The 17,001-nt window shown below is 33.2% G+C and overlaps 7 protein-coding genes and 1 pseudogene across 7 annotated transcripts; 5 read left to right on the top strand and 3 right to left on the bottom strand.

The window, feature by feature from the left end:
- The first annotated feature begins 148 nt into the window (after nucleotides 1–148).
- LOC126548904 (histone H2A) lies at nucleotides 149–625 on the top strand. Its single transcript, XM_050196967.1, has one exon. The coding sequence runs from the start codon at nucleotides 208–210 to the stop codon at nucleotides 583–585; it is 378 nt and encodes a 125-aa protein (XP_050052924.1). The 5' UTR covers nucleotides 149–207; the 3' UTR covers nucleotides 586–625.
- Nucleotides 626–2,957: 2,332 nt separating this feature from the next.
- LOC126548909 (histone H4) lies at nucleotides 2,958–3,355 on the bottom strand. Its single transcript, XM_050196972.1, has one exon. The coding sequence runs from the start codon at nucleotides 3,267–3,269 to the stop codon at nucleotides 2,958–2,960; it is 312 nt and encodes a 103-aa protein (XP_050052929.1). The 5' UTR covers nucleotides 3,270–3,355.
- Nucleotides 3,356–3,549: 194 nt separating this feature from the next.
- Nucleotides 3,550–4,019, top strand: LOC126548898 (histone H3-like; annotated as a pseudogene).
- A 4,521-nt stretch (nucleotides 4,020–8,540) lies between these two features.
- Nucleotides 8,541–9,345, top strand: LOC126548893 (histone H1A, sperm-like). Its single transcript, XM_050196957.1, has one exon. It carries the CDS (start codon nucleotides 8,605–8,607, stop codon nucleotides 9,232–9,234), a length of 630 nt encoding a protein of 209 aa, XP_050052914.1. The 5' UTR covers nucleotides 8,541–8,604; the 3' UTR covers nucleotides 9,235–9,345.
- Nucleotides 9,346–10,874: 1,529 nt separating this feature from the next.
- Nucleotides 10,875–11,396, bottom strand: LOC126548897 (histone H3). The gene has a single exon (XM_050196961.1). It carries the CDS (start codon nucleotides 11,331–11,333, stop codon nucleotides 10,923–10,925), a length of 411 nt encoding a protein of 136 aa, XP_050052918.1. The 5' UTR covers nucleotides 11,334–11,396; the 3' UTR covers nucleotides 10,875–10,922.
- Nucleotides 11,397–11,471: 75 nt separating this feature from the next.
- LOC126548896 (histone H4-like) lies at nucleotides 11,472–11,996 on the top strand. Its single transcript, XM_050196960.1, has one exon. It carries the CDS (start codon nucleotides 11,487–11,489, stop codon nucleotides 11,934–11,936), a length of 450 nt encoding a protein of 149 aa, XP_050052917.1. The 5' UTR covers nucleotides 11,472–11,486; the 3' UTR covers nucleotides 11,937–11,996.
- A 1,447-nt stretch (nucleotides 11,997–13,443) lies between these two features.
- Nucleotides 13,444–13,968, bottom strand: LOC126548907 (histone H2A). Its single transcript, XM_050196970.1, has one exon. The coding sequence runs from the start codon at nucleotides 13,919–13,921 to the stop codon at nucleotides 13,544–13,546; it is 378 nt and encodes a 125-aa protein (XP_050052927.1). The 5' UTR covers nucleotides 13,922–13,968; the 3' UTR covers nucleotides 13,444–13,543.
- Nucleotides 13,969–14,266: 298 nt separating this feature from the next.
- Nucleotides 14,267–14,762, top strand: LOC126548901 (histone H2B). The gene has a single exon (XM_050196964.1). The coding sequence runs from the start codon at nucleotides 14,341–14,343 to the stop codon at nucleotides 14,716–14,718; it is 378 nt and encodes a 125-aa protein (XP_050052921.1). The 5' UTR covers nucleotides 14,267–14,340; the 3' UTR covers nucleotides 14,719–14,762.
- Nucleotides 14,763–17,001: the final 2,239 nt, after the last annotated feature.

The following is a 17,001-nucleotide window of genomic DNA, read 5'->3' as shown; positions in this document are numbered from 1 at the left end:
CAAAATCATCATTTGTGTCAATTAAAAACAACACCGTTTAGTAGTAGTTGTAAAGCAAACGATGTTGTGTAGCGTCGTCATAACGGTCGAATTGGTCCAATCGCAGTATTGTTGTCTAGTTCACGGCTATATAATGAACGTCCAGCCTATGTTTGTCATCATTCAGTTTTGAAACGCAGTCGAAAACAGTCAAACGAATTTCCAATCATGAGCGGAAGAGGCAAAGCAGGCAAATCCAAAGGAGGTAAATCCAAGACCAGGTCGTCCCGTGCCGGACTCCAGTTCCCGGTCGGTCGTATTCACCGTCTGTTGAGAAAAGGAAACTACGCCGAACGTGTCGGAGCCGGGGCACCGGTATACTTGGCCGCCGTCATGGAATATTTGGCAGCTGAAGTTTTGGAGTTGGCCGGTAACGCTGCCCGTGACAACAAGAAATCTCGTATCATTCCCAGACATTTGCAATTGGCCATCAGAAATGACGAAGAATTGAACAAATTGTTGTCCGGAGTGACAATCGCCCAAGGCGGTGTGTTGCCCAACATCCAGGCTGTTCTCTTGCCCAAAAAGACCGAAAAGAAGGTCTAAGTTACAATTCCAACAAGTGATCTCTTCTATTATTAAAAAGGCCTTTTCAGGCACCAATTTTTTCGTTGTTTGATCAATATACTATGCAATTTTTTATTAATCTTTAGTCCCAAAGATTCGGATAATGAATTGAAAATTGTGTTCAATTATAAAACCCATTCAATAATGTAATTATTGTTTATATCAAATTTGATGCGTACTTATTATATTATGTATGGTTCCAAAATTGCATATATGAATATATAATTAAATTGTGTATCATATGGTTATAAATATTCGATCAATATAACTACATGTAAATAATGTAATATATGATTTGTGTTATATCATTATATATAATATACTATATTATATATCTCATTTTTACAAAATTTTACTGAAATTAATGTTCTATGTAATAATTATGAATTGTTTAAACTGACATAATTGTGTTGCGCATATAATTAATTACACCAGCATTATATGTCAATTATTTATATATTACTTTGTACAATTTTGTTTCTGAAATAATGATAAATTATTTCACAAACTTATATTTATGTAGCTATTAATTATTTTTCGAATACATATATTTGACTTTGGTAAAGCTTGTGATCTACTATTAATATAACTGTAGTGATGGGCTTAATCGAATGATTAGTTATTGCCATTAACGAGAGATCACTCGATCAAAATGGTTGAAATGTTTTGAACGAAAAATCGAGTAATAATATCTTATAATTGAAATTATCGAATTAGTTATGAAAATCGCTAGAAACCAAATTTTTAAATAATCCTATTGAATTGGTAAGAAATACAAATTATTTTTACTACAGTAAACTATTAGTTATTACTTATTATGCCTACTGGTTAATAGAAAACATTCGACGCGTTATAAATTAATTTATACATTTTAATTTTTAATAAATTACTTTTACATGTTTTATAAATATACAGTCACATAGATTCATAGATAGGTTAGTAATGATTAATAAAATAAAAACTGAATTTAAAAAACCTATTATTATATTATGTGTACATTGAACAATTCGATTCTAACTTGTCGCGCTGTAAATACAAATCGCAGGTCACCGCCGAAAATATCATTCGATAACGACTTTAATTCAATAATCGAGATATCTCGATAATATGAGTAACGTATCTATAATAAAAAATGCCAATGACCTATTCTTTAATTATATTATGGTATGTTATGAGTATACCTAGTAAAGCTTGAAAAGCAAAAAAAGATTAAAGTTCTTTTAATGCGAGATTACCTTTTTTTTTTTGCAGTTTGAAACCGACGACCGGGAGGGGACTGCTTTCGCATTGCTTCCTCTCGGCCAATGCGAGATTACCTATATGACGTGAAATGCAGATGAATTCAAAAGTATCAAATTATATTTTTGTACTTAGGTTTAGGTAGTTGACACAATACACAATATAGGTATCTATCAAAACAAAAATAAAAATGTAATTTAATTAAAAAAATTGAATAGCTATATTTAATACATTAATCGTAGATCACGGTGGACGACCCGGTAGATCACACGCTTTACCAATGCCATATATTTACATATTATACAGTATATTATAATAAATTTGTGATTACACTGAAAAATAAGAATACGAAAAATATAATATTAAGTTAATATGAGTTTTAATAACTCATTAAAATATTTAATATAATATTCTCAACGCTCCGATATGCTAAAGTTATTTTTAAAAAATTCACAAAGTAGGTATACAAATAAATAAAAATAGCAATGAATAATTAAAAAACATTTAAGTTTATTTGTGATTCTAGAAGTTAATGAAAAATCAAGTTATTATTTTTTTAAATAATTGTCAGATACCTACGCATAAAAAAAGTTGTTATTATAAATTAGTAGCAGTGAATAAATGAGTTGGTCCAAAATGAAAAGGAAATCAAACTGGATCCATAAAAAAATGGTAATAGAATAAATAAAGAAGCAATGCAAGGCAGCACAAATACATACAAATATGGAAAGCGGATATGTCGGAAGTATCTACACATTCTACACTAAAAATATTATTTAACCACGAACGTAACAAAAATAATAACGTGAGCATGAGCAACCGTTAACATGGACGCAGTTTGTTCGGGAAATTCGGTCTGTTAATTAATATACTATAACGATACTCGTATGAAATATTATTTTGTCTTATGTACATCTTGAAAGCGAAACGATTTTTTTTAATTCCCTCATCATATTACATACGCAACTTATATTTTACGTGAATAACTTAACACGTTATGGGTGTTGTAACGCAAATAAACAAACTATACCACTTATAGCAAAAGTAAAATTAAATTTGTGGCCCTGAAAAGGGCCTTTTTAAGGTAAGTGTTTATGTGTACATGTATGCGTTTAACCACCGAAACCGTACAAGGTACGTCCTTGACGTTTCAGTGCGTAGACGACGTCCATGGCGGTAACGGTCTTGCGCTTGGCGTGCTCAGTGTATGTGACGGCATCACGGATCACGTTCTCAAGGAATACTTTTAACACTCCACGGGTCTCTTCGTAGATCAAACCGGAGATACGTTTCACTCCTCCACGGCGAGCTAAACGACGGATGGCGGGCTTGGTGATTCCCTGGATGTTATCACGCAACACCTTACGATGACGTTTGGCGCCTCCTTTTCCAAGACCTTTTCCTCCTTTACCGCGTCCGGTCATGTTGATTTTATGTAGTTTCCAACTTAGAACTGCAAGACTTGCTACTGTGAACGCTGAACGTTGACTGATGCCTGGTTTACAAACGCCGTTTTATTTATGCGTTTTACGGCGCGCGCACGGCCAATCGAAGTGCACCATTCCATTTCTCCCACTTACCGATTATCGTCACCTGCCGACCAATGAAAACAGCAGATACGAATCCGTTTCGTGTATAAATACTAGTGGTTTCGTTGCATTGAACATCAGTGTTTTACAGTTTGACCGAGCAACAACAGCTAACTAACCAAAATGGCACGTACCAAGCAAACAGCCCGCAAATCCACCGGAGGCAAGGCCCCAAGGAAACAGCTGGCCACCAAAGCCGCACGTAAGAGCGCACCAGCACCGGAGGAGTGAAGAAGCCACATCGTTACCGTCCGGGTACAGTCGCTCTCCGTGAAATCCGTCGTTACCAAAAGAGTACCGAGCTGTTGATCCGTAAATTGCCTTTCCAACGGCTTGTGCGTGAAATCGCCCAGGACTTCAAGACCGATTTGCGTTTCCAGAGCTCTGCCGTCATGGCATTGCAAGAGGCGAGCGAAGCGTACTTGGTCGGTCTCTTCGAAGACACCAACTTGTGCGCCATCCACGCCAAGCGTGTCACGATCATGCCAAAGGACATCCAATTGGCTCGTCGTATCCGCGGAGAACGTGCTTAATTAAATTATCCGTTAAAAATATTAATATCACCCCCTAAAACGGCCCTTTTCAGGGCCACCAAAATTTTTAAAATTTACTGTAGACCGACCACCGGTTGATTTTTAAATGTAGTCGTCACCGGGTTTTATTCAACATTTTAATTCAAAAGTGTAAAAGTGCCCATAATAGGTGTTCAAGTTTAGGTCGTATTAAATAAAATATGTTACTATGTATTATATAAAAATAATTATAATTTATAACCCTTTTAATCCAACAGATAATAATATTATGAATATTATGTAAGATTGACTAACAAGCCGGTTCGAACAACTAGTGATGGGGAATAATCGAATGATTCATTCAAATGAATTACAATTAACATAGTTGAATCGCTTAAACTAACAAATAAAAGCTTCTCGAATAATAATGTGTGCACTCTAAATAAGATATATTGTTCTTTTATATAATTAATCGGTCGTGGAGTGCCACAGTAGACTATATACAATTTAATCATAATACAAAATTATATTATCTGACCCAACCTGGTCTATCCATACGACCGACGCGACCGCGCAGGTCCCCTCTCATCATAACACACGCGCGCGGCTATCGTTATCGATACCTAATATACCTAATAGAAATATAACAAAAATAGAATAATATTAAACAACAAACATTTAACATTGCTTTGAACTGGTCTATTGTAATGTTTACAATATAAATAATTGAATGATAAGTGAGAACCACTGAAATACAAAGACGTATACAATAGTAAAACTATTGTTTTCTACTATTGACTGTCGACTGATATAGTTATATCAGTAATAATTATTATTATTTATTATTTATGTCTTAAATTATGATTTTTAAATAACTAATTTATGTTTATGTGCGGCACAACCAATAATAAAAAAAAATATTATAATATAATATCAGATTTTCAAATCGTTTCAATCCAATATCTCCAAATATAATCAAATAAAAATTGCTCAAAACACATCATTAAATTGGGAAATTGGATTACGTAACCAAAAATTCTTTGAATCCGTCCTCCGTTGATAGGATGTCCTCAGTTTTTACAGCAGGAAAATATGGTAGAACTAATACCTGTGAGTAATGAACCTAAATCAATTTATTTGTTAAATTAAGATAAGTATTATTTTATAGTTTCAATATACAAAAATTACCATTATCAACACTCTGGCAGCAATTTGTTGTTTTGTAATTAAGAGGTAGGTATATACAAGTTTTTTTTATTTATAATGAAACATATTACTGTCTAACAAATTAAAAAGTTAATCATGTACTTTCATTTTCATTAAACAAAAAAAAAAAAAAAAACTAAAAAGTGTTTGAACTATATTTTATAGGCACCTGGCAAAAATGAAAATAAAATCCTTGATGATCACTTTTGAGGAATATTGTTTTGACTGCATTCGTCATTCCATATCGGGAAATTATAATAATAATCGGTTATTACTGTGAGTTGGCTTCGTATTAATGGTAACACATTTGTAATGTATGACATCAAGTCAATATATATTTTCTTTAATCTTTCCTGATAATATTGCATACACCATTGGAAAACTCTATAACAAAGTAGGTATGTGCATTATTACATAATTGCTTATTTTGTTTATTTTTATGATTTTTAATTATTTGCCATGGGCAGTGTAGATGCTGAAGTCTTGGTGGATTCAGGTGCAAAATTAACATTTTCTGAAGATTTGGAGCTGAGTAATACCTATTTGAGAGCTAATATTAATTTTCTTGATTATAATATTTATGACTTACCATATTTTTATAAATATTACTTGAAAAGTAAATATTTGATAGGTATCTTTTTTTTGTACATCCTCGAATGTCATATCCTGCTACCTGAACCTAATATTTTAATTAATAATTACTTAAATAATTATCATATCTTAATTTTGGTGCAAATATTACAAAAAATTAAACCTTTGATTTGTTAGTTTAAAGGGACCTTGATTTAAAATATAAAGTTGTTGGTATTTATACTACTTAAATTAAAGTATAAAAATTAATTTACTTATTTTATGGATTTTGCAGTATTAATGTAAATTGTCCATTAGTAATATGTGAAGGCCTTCAATATCATCAGGTGTTGCAGGAAATGACTTTTTCCTCAGACAACGCTTCCGTTCAGACCCTTGTAAAGGGTGCAGTAGTCTTGTGCAGCATTTGGAAAACTAGGTATTATATAATATTATATATAAGCCAGTGTTAAAATTAAAAACAAATTATTTACAGATTAATGTATACTCTTAAATTTTTCAGATAAAACAAATTAAAACTATTAAAGGATATTTATTTCATTTGTAGAATAGTTAAAAATACATATTATTATATTATTTAAAATTTTCTTCCATAGTTCCGTAATTTCTGATGGGCTCCGTAGAAACTATTTATAAAAAATAATATTAAGAGTTTCTTGTCTGACTGTTGGCTTGTTCTTGCTTCGGAGTCTTATCAAGCCTCTTTCGCTTATCATTTTACGGACAACTTTACTGCAGCTGCTGATGCTCCAAGTCACCAAGTCGGTTATATAATAAGTGATAGGCAGGAACTTGAGCGACAACTGCATCGGTCTGCACGTATCATTTTACCACTCGATGTTGCGTCTTCGACGTGAACAATGAAGCTGCTGTTTGTTAGAAAAGAATTTAGGAGCGTTAACAGAAAATAAACAATTTTTCAATTTGCGTTGGTTGCTTACTTAGAGCACCAGGCTATTGCCTTTTCACTCTGTAATATATGTATAAAGTTTTCATGATAGAAAATGGTTGGTCAGTTTAAGATACTAGACGTGATTAGATGATGTTTTCTACACGACTTCACGATAGTGTGTGTGCGGTGAGACAATTTTAGTATGCGCAATGACACACACACAAAATTAAATAACAACAGTTAATACTATTATAAGATAGAAACATTCATTATCATAATAATTAAATATTTATAATCATCCTTACTTGCTCACCCGTTTTTTTCACCGGGTTATTTTTCTGTGGTACAAAAAAAAAAATAAATAAATAAATAAATAAATAATCGAAACATTTGGATAATTTACCTATTTTAATATCTTGTTAAAATACATCTGAAGTACTAGAATACAATTTAATGAGTTGAGTTATCTTTAGAATTCAAGTAAACCTAATGTTTGTTTTAATTAACATTATGAATTACGTTTTTACAAATGTGGCTACCATTCGACCAGCAAGTCATCAAAACAGTTAAGAAATCAAAAATGAACATTTAAAAAATGTGTTTCAGATCATTATATTAGACCAGTCACAAAATGGAAACCCAAAAAATAATATTTTTGAATAATTGTGTAATAAATATAATATTCATAATTTTTTAAAATTGTATGTAGTGAGAGTCACTTTACCGGATTTCGACAGAGGACGAGCAGACCCAGGAAACATTATATTATTGCGATTGTGTCCATATTGAAGATGACTAGTGTTAATAAAAGATAAAATAATATATCATAATATATAAAATAAATTGTTAGTAAAGTTATGAGTATAATATTTAAATGATGTTAAAAGGAGGTAATTTTTTAGAATATTTTTATAATACTATTGTACACTTCATATAATATTTTAATTTAAAACAAATTAATATCAAAGATTAGATATTTTGCTGGCAATGGCTGCCAAAATAAATTTCAATGGTATAAACTTTAGGTTAGTTTATTATATCACAGATCAATTAATTAGATCAGTCACGAATTGGAAATAGACAAAAAACAATATTTTGAATTATTGAGTAATGAATATAATATTTATTATAATGTACGACACTAAATTATTGTCTGGATTAGAGTTTAGCTCCATTACACTAATCTATTATAATAGAGTTGTCTAGAACAGAAAAATGTTAATTTAAAAAATTTTATAGTATATAACTATTTTTAAGGCGTACTTCCATTACAGTGTATCATCTACCAGACAATTGATGTTGTAAAAAAAGTTATAGGTATCTACTTTGTTTATTTAAAACCGACTTTCGACCAAATTCTTTTTATAGTGTATAATTATAATTATTTTTTTAAGTTGAACACTATTAAGACTAGATATTTTATAGGTAAAGTCTGCCTCGAAACATTTCAATGGTAGAAACGTTAATGACGCCGTGCCGAACGACTAACCCAAAATCGTCAATTTTGAAAAGCCACCGTTCATCGGCATATGGGTCGATTGTCAATCTGCAAACACCCAATTGTTGGGAAACTCGTATAGAATGTGTTCAAAGTGGTTTTGTACATTTTCATTCGGTTTCGGTCACACGGTAGACCATTAAACATGGTGTACGAAAATCCGGTCGGAAGCGTGTGAATAACGATCCGTGGTGGTTTTGTGATACCGGATAGCGGTAAAAATGTTATAAGATATCATATGAAATTTAGTTGACTTTCCAAAGAACCCAAAACTAGATCTCTACGATAATTACTTGCCGAGAAATCGCGAAAAACGTTTGTACAACCGTAACCGCGTCGACGACTCGAATCACAGCGGTTTACTAGTCGGTACGGTACGGTGTATATAGTCACGAACCATTTCGTTCGACGTCGATAAGTATATCGTTTGCGTTTTTGAAACTATATACAATTTTCAATATCAACTTCAACATGACAGACAACGTAGTCGTTTCCGCTCCTGCTCCGGTTACCGCATCGCCAGCCGCGAAGAAATCCCCGGCCAAGAAGAAGGTGGGCGCCGCAGCGAAAGCTAAGAAGCCCGCAGCCAATCATCCTACCACATCGGTGATGGTCACTTCAGCGATCAAGGAGCTTAAGGAGAAGAAAGGATCTTCTCTGCCAGCAATCAAAAAATACTTGGCAGCCAACTACAAAGTCGATCCCGCCAAGTTGGCGCCGTTCATCAGGAAATTCTTGAAAGCCGCCGTCGCTAATGGCACTGTCCTTCAGACCAAAGGCACCGGAGCGTCTGGACACTTCAAATTACCGGTGGCCGAGGTTAAACCCAAAAAGAAGACCGCCGTTGTCAAGAAGAAGAAAGCAGTCGTCAAGAAGGTCAAGGCGCCGGGAGCTACAAAGAGGAAATCAACGTCCGCCAAAAAAGTGAAGCCCGCGTCCGGAGAACCAGCAGCTAAAAAAGTCAAGAAAGCAGTTGCTGCTAAGCCTAAAGCAGCATCCAAACCGAAGAAATCTCCGGCGAAACCGAAAAAACCGGTTGCTGCCAAACCCAAAGTAAAGAAGACTCCGACCAAGAAAACCGCAGCTCCCAAGAAGAAGTAGTAAATTACTTGTTATTCACTTCCCACAAATACCCCTTTAAAACGGTCCTTTTCAGGACCACCAATTTTTCATATCAACTTACAAAAATGTATTATTTCACGTTCAGTAGGGGGAAGAAAACCCTTAAACAGCCGAACAAGCGTTCTGTTGTTAAATCCTGATAACGGTCACCTACTGTTGGCCTGTGGTTTGTGTTAAAAGCACAATTGTAATTTATACCCGATTGTAAATTATTTGTTAATGTATTCGCCAATCGATGCAGTGAACGTTACTATTTTTTAACTATCCGTAAAATTTACTTACCGCATTTTTCCTTAGTAAATAAAAGTTTAACTTTTTTCTTAATATAAAATATTGAGAAAATATAATATAAATTAATTATTTTTATTTGTTTATGCATTGCTATCATAAATAGTATGCCGTCGACCATTATGTAATTATTATTCAAAATTCCATTTATATTAATGTTTAATTTTTATCTAGAAATTATTTTAGTGGTAAATGTTGGTTGCATCCCGATAACAACATTCGCAAGTTGCGGCCTGTTTTTCTGTTATGTATACGACGTTAATACCTAGCGTCCGATAGATAATGTGTTACTATTTTTACTAGGTATTATTGTATTACAATTGTTAAGAGTTAAGACGTACAACGAAAAAGTTGGAACAGAAAACTTACTGTCACCATTTTTTAATTAACTATTCCGAACACTGATAATAACAAAATATTTTAAAATACCTTGTTTTACAAACAGTACCTATTATATTGTAGTGTATGTTTCAATAGATTTGTATTTTATTGTTTGTCATACCAGTATACCACATAGATTATTAATTAATATTTACGTAAATCTTCTCGGCTTTCTTGTATAAGAAAACAGTTTGGATATTTGCAAACTACTAAATAGTAGGTAAAACGCCATTAATCTGGTCATATTACTATACTTATAATGCCCATGATAAGGCCTGACGGTATAAAACAAAACGAATAACACTATTCGTATTATTGAATTGGATACCTAACATAACCGTAGGCAGACTTTGTGTGGGCGGTGAAGGTAGTGTATTGTGTAAAATATCTTTATAATAACTATAAGTTATATCATTAAGAAATATATATAATTAAAAGTAAATCTATGATAAATTATTCATAAATTCAATTATCTATCAAACTAATGATTATGATGTTAAAATAATTGATCGACTGTAATTTCATTGTTGTCCACGGTATTTATTTATAAATACGCGATGACCATTGCTCATTGTACCTGACAAAAATTCCTAAAAAATAATATTATACAGTGTTATCTATTGATTAATTAGGAATAATATATTGGTGATTAGAACTTTTAAATTAGATAACGGAAAAAAAGTAATTAATTCGCCTTGATCATGCAAAATGTAACCGCAGGTTTTTAATACAATACGTGTTATTAAGTAATTAACAATAGGTTAAGAATTTAAGATGGGGTAAAATTAATAAGTGATACGGACCACTGATTGATGAGGTGTACTGCAAAAACATAATAATTTTTTAAGTCTCACACATTTAAAAGGGATCACCTCTTTACACGAGTAAGTTACGCTTGGTGAGATTAAGTGTTTTATAAAAACAAAGTTGTATTATGTTGCGTGATGGCCCTGAAAAGGGCCTTTTTAAAGGGATAAGGGGACGAGTTAATGGACGATTTAAGCACGTTCTCCGCGGATACGACGAGCCAATTGGATGTCCTTTGGCATGATCGTGACACGCTTGGCGTGGATGGCGCACAAGTTGGTGTCTTCGAAAAGACCGACCAAGTACGCTTCGCTTGCTTCTTGCAATGCCATAACGGCAGAGCTCTGGAAACGCAAATCTGTCTTGAAGTCCTGGGCGATTTCACGCACAAGCCGTTGGAAAGGCAATTTACGGATCAACAGCTCGGTACTCTTTTGGTAACGACGGATTTCACGGAGAGCGACTGTACCCGGACGGTAACGATGTGGCTTCTTCACTCCTCCGGTAGCTGGTGCGCTCTTACGTGCGGCTTTGGTGGCCAGCTGTTTCCTTGGGGCCTTGCCTCCGGTGGATTTACGGGCGGTTTGCTTGGTACGTGCCATTGTTGGGTGATGATTGTGTGTTGCTCGAACGAACTGTAAAACACTGATGGTCCGTTGCAACGAAAACCACTAGTATTTATACACAAAACGGATTCGTATCTGCGGTTCTCATTGGTCGGCGCGTGAACGATAATCGGAGAGGGGGGAAATGGAATGGTGCACTTCGATTGGCCGTGCGCGCGCCGTAAAACGCATAAATATAACGGCGTTTGTAAACCGGGCATCAGTCAACGTTCAGCGTTCATAGCAGCAAGTCTTGCAACACTAAGTTGGAAACTACATAAAATCACCATGACCGGACGCGGTAAAGGAGGAAAAGGTCTTGGAAAAGGAGGCGCCAAACGTCATCGTAAGGTGTTGCGTGATAACATCCAGGGAATCACCAAGCCCGCCATCCGTCGGTTAGCTCGTCGTGGAGGTGTGAAACGTATCTCCGGTTTGATCTACGAAGAGACCCGTGGAGTTTTAAAAGTATTCCTGGAGAACGTGATCCGTGATGCAGTCACCTACACCGAACACGCCAAGAGGAAGACCGTTACCGCCATGGACGTCGTCTACGCGCTGAAACGTCAAGGACGTACCTTGTACGGTTTCGGAGGTTAAACACACACACGTACACATATTAAACACTTCTCTTAAAAAGGCCCTTTTCAGGGCCACCAATTTTATTTGCTAATATCAATATTTTCATCACCACCACCAAGTGTGTACCGACCTACATTCGACGGTAAGTTGGTTAACTGTTATTGTGATAAAAAAAAATACGTTAATAAATTTATGTTTTTCATTGCTGTCTTTACTCGTAACATTTTTATACATTTTACTAATATTATTACTTATGGGTCATAATAATGTGTATAATAGACCGGTACCGCCCAGCATTGATCTTTTGACCATTTATTTTATGAACATTTTTTTTTTTTTACCGCGCAATTTGATTTCCTTTTCATTCTTTACCTACTATATCATCATAAATTTACCACAATACCAATTTTATTATCAGTAAAACGAACTTATTGGATCTTTGAAAATATTTTATATAATTTCCTAATATATCTTTTGTATTTTTTTTCAGTGTAATCATGACGTAACCATTATATTCTGTATGATATTATGTTCGTTATCATTATTTCAGAAAAAATACAGTATTATAAAATATTATTAATTATTATGCTGATACAAGTTACCCTTAATGACTTTACTCCAAGGTAGGTTTACCTATTGTGTTTACTATGGTCTGATTGGTAAATTATACAATTTTGAATTTACCAATTTATATTGATTGTACTAATAATAAACTAGTATAAATTATTATTTTGTAGGAAAGCACAGCTATGAACATTTTTAATACCGATTATTAATCATGGCTTTTACATCTCGTTTCATTTGGGATAATTTTAAACTTTTCTTCAGCCTCGTTTTCAATTGTTTTGTTATGTCATTATTGAACTTCTTAATAATTAGATATGGAGGTATACAGTTTTTTTCACACTCATATACGTTCTTCTACTGAATTGAAAAAATCACTAACCCGTCGTTGGTGTCGCTAATATTTTAACACCGTTATTGTCGTGTTAGCGCTTCGATCACTTATTAAAATACACGTTTGAGCATACAAATTCATGTACCGCGGTACTGACAAAATATATCAATATTGAACTATTAAAGCATAATAATAAAATATCAAGATAATATGGCGATCAGTGATAGCACGGGCCACTGGGGCGAGCACAACGCCAAAATATACGGTATTATTACGTATACGCCAATATTGGACTTCAAATAACTTAATCAGTTAATCTATAATATTTAATGTTTTTCCGTAAATCACTCAATCTAAATATAAATATATAGTATTGTCAAATTCGAATGAAAATAAACCAGTGGTAATTATGTGAGCGAAATATTCATAGCGACACAACGACTGAACGACGGGCTAATAATTAGTACCATCAAATTACATTATTAGGACATAATAATTATTGTGAAATATCAACGTAAACAATTTATAGAATATATTGTGAGAAAAAGTAATAGTGTTATGGATATCTTATATTCGCAAAGATTGATTTGTTTTTGTAGAACGTTGTTGGAGAGATGGGTATTAAAAAAATTTTATATGCCTACATTTTATTATAGAATATTTGGTGGCCCTGAAAAGGGCCTTTTTAGTAATAGGATCATATCATCAAAGTGTAATTAATGAAAATTTAGACTTTCTTTTCGGTCTTTTTGGGCAAGAGAACAGCTTGGATGTTAGGTAACACACCGCCCTGGGCGATTGTCACTCCGGACAACAATTTGTTCAATTCTTCGTCATTTCTGATGGCCAATTGCAAATGTCTGGGAATGATACGAGATTTCTTGTTGTCACGGGCAGCGTTACCGGCCAACTCCAAAACTTCAGCTGCCAAATACTCCATGACGGCGGCCAAGTACACTGGTGCTCCGGCTCCGACACGTTCGGCGTAGTTTCCTTTCCTCAACAGACGATGGATACGACCGACCGGGAACTGGAGTCCGGCACGGGACGACCTGGTCTTGGATTTACCACCTTTGGATTTGCCTGCTTTGCCTCTTCCGCTCATGACTGTAATTTCGTTCGACGACTGTGTTGAACTGTGTTTCAAAACTGAATGATACTCTAATCGGGCTGGACGTTGCTTATATAGCCGTGAATTAGAGAACAATACTGCGATTGGACCGATTCGACCGTTATGACGACACTACACAACACCGTTTGCTTTACAACTACTACTAAACGGTGTTGTTTTTTATCAACATAATGATAATGTTGTTAGTGGAGAAACTATTATTCTTAACGATAACACACACGCTGATGAATTCAATTTATTCTGTTATACTCGATAAGTTTTTGACCAATGAACAAACGACGTATAGCGCTTGATTACTAATATATACCATCGTCTTTCCGTGTCAACGCATCATTCAGATATCGTCTGTCAACCGTTACGCTTACAACGACAACGCAGAATAATATTCTAAAATGGCTCCAGGAGGAAAATCCGCTGGCAAAGCAATGAAGAAGTCCGGCAAGGCGCAAAAGAACATCACCAAATCCGACAAGAAGCGCAAGCCCAAGAGGAAAGAATCGTACGCCATCTACATCTACAAAGTGTTGAAACAAGTACATCCCGACACCGGAGTTTCCTCAAAGGCCATGAGCATCATGAACAGTTTCGTCAACGATCTGTTCGAACGCATCGCCGCCGAATCCAGTCGTCTTGCCCACTACAACAAGCGCTCGACCATCACAAGTCGGGAAATCCAAACCGCCGTCCGTCTCTTGTTGCCCGGTGAATTGGCCAAGCACGCCGTCAGTGAAGGTACCAAGGCCGTCACCAAATACACCAGCTCCAAATAATTCATATACGCCATTAATACATTTACTAAAACGGCCCTTTTCAGGGCCACCACTTTTATCCAATAATATCTATAAAACTACCTTATAAATGATATACCTATGACATTTATTAGTGATGGAAATTATCGGGATAGTTCATAATATGAACTAATAATTAATAATAATAATCAACTTATTAATATTTCGTAGTTATATTTTTTATTTTAATAACATATACATGTCTTATTATTATAAATTACTATGTGATAAAAACAACATAATATTTTTAAAATAAAACGATTGACGTTTCACTGTGTTAGGTTTATAACAAGCAACTGTTTTATTATCCACTTTTGAGTATTTTCTACATTATCAGCCAATCCAAATGAAGCTTTTTTTAAGTTTCAATCAAGAAAGTTGATTTTGCTACTATACCTACTATTTTTTTCTAGAGATCCCAAACGCCTCGCTACGACATCTAGTAATGTATTTTGTAGTAATATACCTGCTTGAGTATCTGGTTTTATACTTTTTACTGTGTATTAAAGACCTCTTATGTATAACAATATATTTAATTAATATATTTAACAATATTATTCAATAAATCTAGTACTTAATATGTACTATACTATACTATACACAGTGCCGTAACTACCCTCCGTGGCGCCCTTGGCGAATTTTATTTTGGTGTTTATTTTTGTTCTATTTCATAGGTAATTATAATTTTATTATAAATATAATAATATTACATTTTTACGTGTTAATCAAAATATTGCTATGGCATATTTTTTAAATAATCGAGTTTTAAAACTAAGTTACAAAAAAAAAAAATATTTTTAACTCAAACGCGCCTCTTATATTACTGCGCCCATGTCGCCGACATAAGTTATTTTTCACGCATTTCGTCAAAATCCTGTCATTTTATGTTAAAAACTAAAGCAAATAATATTATTCATATCATCTTCTAAAATATTATCTATTATATCTTCTTCCTCGCTTCCTTCAAATTTTGAAGTATTATCATTATCGATTTGTTCCAGTAGATTGCTAGATTGCTTATAATAGTGTATTGAAGACCTCTTATTCAAAACCGTAATAAGAAATAATTGGAAATTGATAATTTTTTTTTTTTGTTTTACATGTTTTTCAAATTTTAAATACGTAAATTCTATTAATATGCCCGTGAGATCATAATTAAAATGTCGATAACCATTTCATTATTTGCAAAATTACTAGTTGTTTTATTAATAGAAATGAATTATACCTAATACCTTATAGAAATAAAAGTTATTAGAAAATACCATAATATATGACAATACGGACAAACAACGATAATTTTATAGACCTAGCCCCCTGAAAATACTCGAATGCGCTATAATATGCCTATATATGTATCTTACATTTCTAGATCGTTCGTTAAAATGTGTTGCTATTTTTGATACTAAAATTAAAATTTTCAAGTATATAGGACTTATACTTTTTGAATAATAACAAATATTTAAAATCGTTTGAGGATAAATCGTTATCGTTACGCGGTTTCGTAAAAATTTAAAATTCAAACGCACTTAAAATTTTTCCTATAATGATGCTTCAAGTTTTACAGCTACTTGAAGAAAAACCTATAGAAAGCGTTGTGTTGTATTTTGAATCCTTAGTTTTAAACACAAACAATTTTATGATTTTTCAATATTAAAATTACTTGCACAATTTGGCGTTTTCAACAGATTTCGTAAAAATTTGAACTATAAACGCTTATAGATAAAAATTGTGACAAACCATTTTTAATTTTTTTTATCTACAATAAAAACAACTCGTATAAAAGGAACCTTGTATTAAATTTTCAAGTTTTATTTCGACTAGTTATTCTGTACACAGACACAAAAAAAAAATCACATCATTGTAAAATCAATACATTCATCCCTATGTTCAGAATTTAAAAATTTGATGTTAATAAAAGCATATGTATATAAATATTATATAATAGCCATAAAGTATGTATAATAAAATAATTTATGTAAGTAATTTCAGCAATATATATTGTTGTAATGAAAATGGTACTATTTTTATTTTGCATGTTTTTGCATATATTGAATTTAATGCATCTTTTGGTAAAAAAAATGCATATTTTTCAATTTTTTATTGCAAACAAATCCTAGCCCTGATTATATTACCTATATTAATTAGTTATACACACTTTCTCAATTCCTAATTCCAACTAAATATTTACCTATGTTATATTTTATTTTTTAAAAGAGGGCCTAAAACGAAAATATTGCTTCCGCACTATCATATATTTTATAAATG

This window comes from Aphis gossypii, chromosome 1 (assembly GCF_020184175.1).
Source record: "Aphis gossypii isolate Hap1 chromosome 1, ASM2018417v2, whole genome shotgun sequence".
NCBI classification, from domain to species: Eukaryota; Metazoa; Arthropoda; class Insecta; order Hemiptera; family Aphididae; genus Aphis; species Aphis gossypii.
The sequence above is the reverse complement of the archived record's forward strand: the minus strand, read 5'-3'. Positions and strand labels throughout refer to the sequence as shown.

Coding starts and splice junctions, on each gene's coding strand:
- LOC126548897 (XM_050196961.1), bottom strand. CDS start 11,333: ATGGCACGTACCAAGCAAACCGCCCGTAAATCCACCGGAGGCAAGGCC.
- LOC126548896 (XM_050196960.1), top strand. CDS start 11,487: ATGGTGCACTTCGATTGGCCGTGCGCGCGCCGTAAAACGCATAAATAT.
- LOC126548901 (XM_050196964.1), top strand. CDS start 14,341: ATGGCTCCAGGAGGAAAATCCGCTGGCAAAGCAATGAAGAAGTCCGGC.
- LOC126548904 (XM_050196967.1), top strand. CDS start 208: ATGAGCGGAAGAGGCAAAGCAGGCAAATCCAAAGGAGGTAAATCCAAG.
- LOC126548893 (XM_050196957.1), top strand. CDS start 8,605: ATGACAGACAACGTAGTCGTTTCCGCTCCTGCTCCGGTTACCGCATCG.
- LOC126548907 (XM_050196970.1), bottom strand. CDS start 13,921: ATGAGCGGAAGAGGCAAAGCAGGCAAATCCAAAGGTGGTAAATCCAAG.
- LOC126548909 (XM_050196972.1), bottom strand. CDS start 3,269: ATGACCGGACGCGGTAAAGGAGGAAAAGGTCTTGGAAAAGGAGGCGCC.